General features: G+C 32.7%; 1 protein-coding gene across 1 annotated transcript; it reads right to left on the bottom strand.

The window, feature by feature from the left end:
- Positions 1–1,686: 1,686 nt before the first annotated feature.
- LOC126890305 (uncharacterized) lies at positions 1,687–7,016 on the bottom strand. Its single transcript, XM_050659163.1, has 2 exons — positions 5,531–7,016; positions 1,687–1,781 (listed from the first exon to the last, which is right to left on the bottom strand). The coding sequence occupies exons 1-2, from the start codon at positions 7,014–7,016 to the stop codon at positions 1,687–1,689; spliced, it is 1,581 nt and encodes a 526-aa protein (XP_050515120.1).
- Between the last annotated feature and the right edge of the window lie 2,177 nt (positions 7,017–9,193).

The following is a 9,193-nucleotide window of genomic DNA, read 5'->3' as shown; positions in this document are numbered from 1 at the left end:
TACTGTATTATCCAAATGAATTTGTCCAAAATGTTTAAAACAATTAAAAGAAAAGTTGTTAATTTTTAAACATTTTGCGCATTTTTTGACATAAAATTAAGAATTTTATATTCATCATTGGCGTGCATACGGGATGTATCTAAAATGTTTATACCCGTAGGCACGCCAATGGTGAATATAAAATTCTTAATTGTATGTCAAAAAATGCGCAATAACTACCTCTTAAAATCTACCAAATTTCATTTGCATATCTCAACCGGTTTTAGAGCAATAAATAAATCGTCAGATTGTAAGAAAAAATTCAACATCCCGTATCTCGGAAACGAAGCATTTGTGGACATATGTATAAAGCAAACGGTCATTATTTTTTCATGCAGAATTACACCTGAAAGTTTGTCGCACTTATTTAGAAACACCCTGTATTGATGAATAACATGGCTAGTTGTTAAAGTACCTAACTTTTTTATTATCCCACATAAGCGAATGAATCAAAAAGCAAAATGTTAAGAAAGTCTAATGCTACAGTTTAGTTTTAATTTCAATATTTTATATACGCTAGAATATTCCACAGGGTGTTCCAAACTTTGAGGAAAAAACACACTATCATTGTTACACCCGGGATACAATGACATTTACCTGTTTTTTAGCAATAATATTATTACGTCAATATTCCTGAAAAATAAAGCTATAATATACTAAAAAAATCACTCAAATCGGACAACAGATTTAGGAAATACGAGACATTAAAAATGTCCCATTTTTAAGGTGGTGCGCTAATTTTGATGCTTAGTGTAGTATAATAAAATTATTTTAAAAAATGAATAAAATAACTCACTTTTTATAGCTCAACTTCTGCTACCATCTTCCGGTTTTCCACGTATATAACTGCTTATTCCAGTAGAAAATCATTGTGACACTGTAATATTGTTCCTACTCGCCGACAGAGGGCAGCGCATGTCAAGAAAATAAAATATTCTAAATACCTTTTTATTATTATTATCATTTTTTATTATTTTATTATTTTCTCAGAAAAATGTAGAATAATAATTCTTTTTCTCTTAATAGCCCGATCAAAGAACACAAAACTTTACGAAAACTTAAAAAAAAAATAAAGGAAGAATGGAAATTTGCGGATACGTGTAGGTACCTAGTTGAAAGTAGGTAGGGGAAAGGTAGGTAAAGTGGAATGGGTGGGTAAAGCGGAATAAGCTTAAAATTTAATTTCAAAATTGGCGGTTTTTGTTGTAACTCCTACCACAATATACCTTTTGACATTTGGCAATATTTACTTCAATATGGCGCACTTTCATTGATATGTTCATGTGAGTTAAACAAGATCATTGTTTTTTAACAAAAAGTTGTAATATTTGGTGACTAAGACGAAATTTCTTATCAGCAACAGGTAAGTTTTTCTAACCGTATTTATTATCTATTGTATAAAATGGTTATTTGTGGACATAAATACTCTTTCTTTAACTTTGTTATGGACAAACTTCTGATAGAATGGACTGTAATATATTATATTAAAAACTTCTTGTATTCAGCTAAAAAATTAATTACAAATTGTTAAAAATGTGATTTTATATTATGACAATCAATCTAATAATTTTAATGACAATCTGACAAATATATGTTGTGTATTTTTGATGCTTGTTTTTTCCCGTCATTGAGCAAGGGCGGAACTGTCTATCCAATAATAAATAATACTTTTCGTCCATACTCCCCGCCTTGAACAGCTCCAAGACCGTTCAAACACAAATCACCTAAGTTAATGAGGAACACTAGAAACAAGTCTCAGCTAATGGTAATGGACAAATTTTAGTTATTCCTCGTTTATAAAGTCCATGAGCGGTTTTAACAGTTACCACTCGAATTTCACCATCATCACCAGGGTGAACAGACACTATTCTTCCTAACTGCCACTGACAAGTGGGCAAATTGTCAGATTTTAAGAGCACTAAAGATCCGACTTGAATGGTGGAAGTACTACTTCTCCATTTATGACGTTGTTGGAGATCATTCAGGTAAATCTTTGACCATTGCTTCCAAAAGTCTTGCAACAATTTCTGAATCAGTTGGAATCTGGACAATTGGTTTATTTTTATCTCTCCTTGAAACGTATGATCAGGGACAGCGGTCATCGGTCTTCCGATTAAAAAATGTGAGGGAGTTAAAGGAGTGTAATCGTTAGGATCAGATGATAGAGCATATAAAGGACGTGAATTCAAAGTGCCTTCAATCTGAATTAAAAATGTACAGAATTCTTCATAAGTTAGAAGGGTTTGACCAATAATACGAGATAAATGATATTTTACCCCTTTTATATTACTTTCCCATAATCCCCCGAAATTTGGAGTACTAGGAGGAATGAAATGCCATATAATATTCTGAGCTGCGCAAGAGGTGACAATTTCATCCTCTGATTTTCTAATGAAATCATACAAAATTTTTAGTTCATTTTTGGCACCTACAAAACTTGTACCGTTATCTGAATACAGATGCCCGGGTTTACCGCGTCTAAAAACAAATCTTCTAAGGCCTGCCATGAAAGCTTCAGATGTCAAAGAACTAATTAATTCTAAATGTACTGCTTTCGTGGCGAAGCAAATAAATAAACATATGTACGCTTTATACGTTTTACATCCGCGACCTTTTCTATCCTTTAATGTAACTGGCCCTGCGTAATCTAATCCAGTTATGAAAAAAGGTTGTGATATATTAACACGATGTTCTGGCAAATCAGCCATAATCGTAGAACCAGGTTTAGGTTTAAACCGATAGCATCTAATGCAATTCCTTACAACTGTTTTAGCTAGAGACATTCCCGCAATTATCCAAAATTTTTGACGAACTGTCGCTAACAAGAGTTGTGGACCTGCATGTTGAAGTTGCACATGCTCATGTCTCAATATTAGTTTGCTTAAAACATGAATCTTATCTAATAGTAAGGGATGTTTCCCATCATAATTCCTAGAAGATTTTCTAAGACGTCCTCCTACTCTCAATAATCCAGTTTCATCTAGAAAAGGCGTTAAAGGTAATAATCTACTCTTTGACGAAAGGTCTTTACCGTTATTTAATAATGAAATTTCTTCAACAAAACTTTCTGTCTGAGCTAATCTAACAAGAAAAACCTCTGAATCAGTAAATTCGATTGCTGAAATCGGGCCATACCTTCTACTATTAGACTTTGACTTTGAATTATTAACAAATCTTCTACAATAAGCCATAATTCTAATTAATTTGTTCAGATTCGAGTATTTATAAAAAAGTGAATTAAAATCATTTTTTATAGAAACTAATGCCTTAGATTTCTTTCTCATTTCAGGAAGGTTTGATATATCAAGTAAATCATAGAACTTAGTTTTATCAAAATCTGTTGATAAAAATTGAGGGCCATTAAACCAGAGCTTACAGTGAGCTAATTGGTCTGGCAAAATTCCTCTACTACCAATATCTGCAGGATTCTCAGACGAGCTAACATAATTCCAATTTTCAATTGTAGTACATCTTTGAATTTCTGCAACACGGTTTCCAACAAAAACTTGAAGGTTTGCTGGGTCATTATTGAGCCAATGCAAAACAATTTGTGAATCACACCAATAATATGGAGTGTACTGAAAAGTAACAGAATCTGAAACAGATTTCATAAGTTGGACCAATAATAAGCTACCACACAATTCTAATCGAGGAATAGTCAATATTTTGACTGGGGCGACCTTAGTCTTAGCACATAACAAATGAACATTTATAGAACCTTGTGAATCAATGCATCGAGTATAAATTGTTGCACAATATGCGTATTGTGAAGCATCACTAAATCCATGTAATTCTATTATTTTAGGTTTATTACTCAGAACGCACCGTGGAATTCTTAAATCATTTAAGTGACATAACTTAGACTGGAACTTTTTCCATTTATCACACAAATCAGAGGGGACTTCGGAATCCCAATCAAGTTTTAACGACCAAAGAGATTGAATCATAATTTTTACTAGGATTATACAACAACTGGCTAAACCTAAGGGATCATAAATTTTTGCGATTGCAGAAAGCATTGTGCGCTTCGTTATTTTTGATAAAGGATCAGGGTTTTCAACATGAAAACTGAAAATATCTAACTTACTAGACCATTGAATACCAAGAGTTTTAATACACTCGTGATCTCCTAAATTAAGTACTTTTAAAGGATCGGAATAATCTTTAAAGTGATCTAATACCAATTGGCTGTTTGAAGACCATTTCCTTAAATTAAAACAAGCTGACTTCAATATTTTGACCACTTCATCACATCTTTTAATAGCTTCAGCCTCACTTGAAAATCCAGTAATGAGATCGTCAACATAAAAATCTCTCAGAATAATTTCACTTGCTTCAGGAAACTTGATTTTATTATCAAATGACAATTGCTGGATACACCTAATGGCTAGATATGGCGCACTGGCAGTGCCATATGTTACGGTTTTTAAATTATAAATTGAAATTGGCTGAGAAGGACTACTATTCCTCCAGACAATTTTTTGCATTCTTCTGTCATCGGGATGAACAAGTATCGTCCTATACATTTTGCTGATGTCGGAAACAACAACAACTGCATGTTGTCTAAATCTAATCAAAATACTCAAAATATTATTTTGAATTGCTGGTCCTGAATATTGGATATCATTCAATGACTTCCCATTAGTCGATGGGGCAGAACCATTAAAAACAACACGGAGTTTGGTTGTCAGGCTTTCATTTTTGATAACACCATGATGTGGTAAAAAATAATTAGGTTCTGCGGTGCCTTCCGCATCTAAATTATAATCAATTGACATGTGATCTAAATCTAAATATTCTTTCATGAAATTTAAATAACCATTTTTAAGTTCGGGACATTTCTTAAATCTATCCTCTAAATACAATAATCTTTTAACAGCTAATTGTTTAGAATCGCCTAGGACAGAAGGATGTTCCTTCCAGGGAATTTTAACAATAAATTGACCAGTTTCTGATCGAGAAAATGAATTTTTAAAATGATTTTCAACATAAACATCATCCTTTGAATAAGAAATATGAGACTTTGGCTCTTCAACAGACCAAAATTTCTCTAATTGTAAATCATCACTACTAAATATTTGTGAAAAATGACATCTAATATGATTTTTTGTTGGATATGGAACTTTACCAACCACAATATAACCAAAAACAGTATTTTGGAGGGAGGGTAAATTCTTTCCAAGATCTATGCGACCATCTAACATTATATCCCAAAACAAACTAGCATCAAGTAACATATCTACCTTACTGCTTACATTAAATGAATCATCTGCCAAAGTTATATTAGGGGGTATTGAGAAATTTGAGACATTAAAAGTATAAGTTGGCAAATTCTCAGTAATCTGTTGCACCACTATGCAATGTAAATTTGACTTAAAATTGTTTAATATAGAACCAATTTTTAATTGACATTTTTTATTTAAAGATGAAACGGAATTATTAATTCCTGAAACACAAATATTTGCTCTATTTGTGTCTAAATCGAGTTTACTTAGAAAATCCTCTGTAATAAAACATGATTGGCTCCCTGAATCTAGGATTACTCGTGCGATATGAGTATTTCCGTATCTATCATATACTCTAACTTTAGCAGTACTCAACAGTACATAATCATTATTTGAACAATTATTTTTTAAAACAATCTCATTTCTATTAACATTATTTTCTGAAGTATTAGTTGACAACTTAACTTTATTTGGTTCATTCTCGGAATCATTGTTCGGGTTGAAATTAATTGAACTGTTTTCTTTAACATGAATATCAGATGGTTTATTTTCATGTAAAAGAGAACTGTGTTTGGCTTTACATATCTTACAACCGAACGATTTACATTGTTTGTAGGAATGTCCGGTACATAAACAATTTCGGCATAAATTTAATTGTTTTATTTTATCCCATCTTTGGGCTACTGAAAGTTTAAGAAATTCTTCACATAGGTAAATCAAATGATTTTGTTTACAAAAATTACAACTTCTGCTTTTACTAGTTAGCAGAGATCTAGAGCGTTTATCTTGGTAATTAGATTTATAATCCGGTTTTGTCACATTGCTTAACTCTATAGTTTCCAAAAAATCAGCACGATTCTTCAAGAATTCAAGAAATTCGTTTAAACTTGGCAAAGAATTATCTATTTTTCTTTTTTCCCATTCCCTAGAACTAAATTTATCCAATTTACCACTTACCAAATACACCATAATAGCATCCCAATGTTCAGTCGGTAGTTGAAGTGATTTTAAAGCGAATAAATGCTTTTTAACTGAATCTATCATGCTTCTAAGACCTAATGCAGATTCTTTATTTAAATTTTCAATCTCAAAAAGAGCTTTTAAATGATTGTTTACTAACATCCGAGAGTTGTCAAATCTGTTGCATAGAGTCTGCCATGCAGAATTGTAATTTTGTGCAGAAAAATCTAAACTTTGTATAATTTTCAATGCATCACCTTTTAAACTCGCACGTAAATAATGATATTTTTGAATATCTGCCAATACTTTATTATTATGAATTAACCCTTCAAAAGTATCTTTAAACTCAATCCACGTCAAATAGTCTCCATGAAAGACAGGTAACTGAATAGGAGGTAATTTGACACCTTCTAATCCACTATATTCATGATTTATATCTAACCTTTTCGACTCTGAACTGGATGAATCGGAACATTTTCTTTTTAAAATCGTTCTTGCTTTAGACAAAGTTTTTGAAAATATAATATCTAATCGTTGTCTTTTCGCATACTCTTGCTGAATATCTTGATCCTGACAATTTAATTCAATTGACATTTGGATTTCATCAAATTCCGTAACTAAACTTTCAGTTCTTTCAGTATTCCATTCTATTTGCGAAAAATGGTCTTCGCTTAAATCATTAATCGCGATATTTGTCATCGACTCTATAAATTTAATAAAATTGTTTAATCTTTGTTCAATTATATCTCTTTTGCGATATAATTGACGAAAATCAGAAGCTTTCATAGGCATTTTTAGCTTTATATTAATCAAAATACGTAGCAAATAATATTATTTAATTGTACGAACTCAAAAATCAACGCTAATCAATCAACTAATAAAAATCAAATCTAAATCTGTCTTTTATCTAATAATCAAACTTAGCCGAATATTGGCTATGGTCCTATAATCATTTATATTTAAATAAATCCAATAATAATAGCAATATCTACTAATAATAATCAGAAATCGTATAGCATTCCACAAACTAATACTCCAAATCAACTCAAATACATATTTGCATACACACAAAGGTGTACAAATCAATCTAATAAGTAATTATTTTTTAGCTAAATAAAATTATAGGTTATAAATCAACTATTCAATGCGCAAAATCAAAATTTTTAATTGAACCCCAAAATCCTCAAAAATCTAATAATTTATTGGCACTTTGTTGAAAGGAAATAAATATGAAGGATAAACAAAGAACAATCAAGATAATAAATGGAAAAACCTCACATTTAATTCAATCGGCAGAGCGGATCCAATCTGGCTGAATCATAAATTCTTCAAAAACCAATAATCTTCATACCCATCTGGATCTATTAGACCATTGTCTCAATCATCGGGTTCGATCGGACACAATTTTATGCTTCTCGGGCTCGAAGGTACCAAATGTTATGGACAAACTTCTGATAGAATGGACTGTAATATATTATATTAAAAACTTCTTGTATTCAGCTAAAAAATTAATTACAAATTGTTAAAAATGTGATTTTATATTATGACAATCAATCTAATAATTTTAATGACAATCTGACAAATATATGTTGTGTATTTTTGATGCTTGTTTTTTCCCGTCATTGAGCAAGGGCGGAACTGTCTATCCAATAATAAATAATACTTTTCGTCCAAACTTATTAGCACGTTTGGTTAGTAGCTATCGTGTTTGTACAGAAAAAATGTTGATGCGGGTAAAGTGGAATGAAACGTATGCGGGTAAAGCGGAATGACGTTCCACTTTACCTCCTAAAAGTTTAACAATGTTATTAAGTGACAACATTTTTTTAGCATGCCTAATTTTTACAAACAAAAGACTTCGCAGCAGAGTTGGGACGAGAAGGCAATGGCTGAGGCTCTAACTGCATGTCAAGGTGGTTTATCAATTCATTCTTCTGCAAAACAATATAACATTCCATCGACAACTCTTTTTAGAAGATTAAAGCGACCACCAGAAGAACGTTTAGTGAAGCAACTTGGACGATTCCGTTGCGTGTTCACGGTAGATCAAGAGAGGATGTTGGTAGACTATATTCTTAAAATGGAAGAACGCCTGTTTGGGCTAACTATTTCTGACTTAAAATATCTTACCTACGAGTTTGCCATACGAAATAACATTGAACATAGATTCAATAATAAGAAGAAAGAAGCTGGTAAAGTATGGTTGCTTGGTTTCATGAAACGGCACCCAGTTCTTTCACTTCGACTTCCAGAAAAAACGTCAGCAGCGCGAGCGTCAGCATTTAACGCAGTTAGTGTCGGAAAGTTCTTTGATTTATTGGAAGACTTATACCAAAAACACAACTACAAACCTAACCGCATCTATAATTGTGACGAAACCGGAATCTCTACCGTGCCAAATAAGCCTTCAAAGATTATTTCAAAAAAGGGGAAAAAGCAAGTAGGAGTTTTATCATCAGCTGAAAGAGGTACGCTTACAACTGCAGAAATTTGCTTCAACGCTGCAGGGGAATACATCCCTCCTGCTCTTATTTTTCCACGGGTGAGACATCACTTGACATTCGACATTGGAGTTCCTCTGAATACCAAAATTTTCACGCATGCTTCTGGATGGATGCAGACCGAAATCTTTACGGCTTGGTTTCACCATTTTATTAAATTTGCGAAGCCTACCTCCGAGGACAGGGTTTTACTAATTTTAGATGGCCATTCAACCCACATAAAAAACATTGAAGTCTTAGAGCTTGCTAAGAAAAACTTTGTAGACATCCTGGTGCTACCACCACATTGCACACATCGACTTCAGCCACTGGACATATCATTTATGTATCCCATGTCGACCTTCTATGAACAGGCAGTGCGAGTTTGGCTGCGAACCCACCCGGGGAAAGTTGTGACGATTCATGATGTCGGTCCTCTCTTCGGAGAAGCTTACTTGAAGGCAGCTAGTATGGCAACAGCTATCTCAG

The sequence above is a fragment of the Diabrotica virgifera genome, chromosome 8, assembly GCF_917563875.1.
Source record: "Diabrotica virgifera virgifera chromosome 8, PGI_DIABVI_V3a".
Classification (NCBI taxonomy): Eukaryota; Metazoa; Arthropoda; class Insecta; order Coleoptera; family Chrysomelidae; genus Diabrotica; species Diabrotica virgifera.
This window is presented reverse-complemented; position numbering and strand designations above follow the sequence as displayed.

Coding starts and splice junctions, on each gene's coding strand:
- LOC126890305 (XM_050659163.1), bottom strand. CDS start 7,016: ATGCCTATGAAAGCTTCTGATTTTCGTCAATTATATCGCAAAAGAGAT. Junction 1,782..5,530: donor TATTACAGAGGATTTTCTAA/GTAAACTCGATT, acceptor ACTTGTTTCTAG/TGTTCCTCATTAACTTAGGT.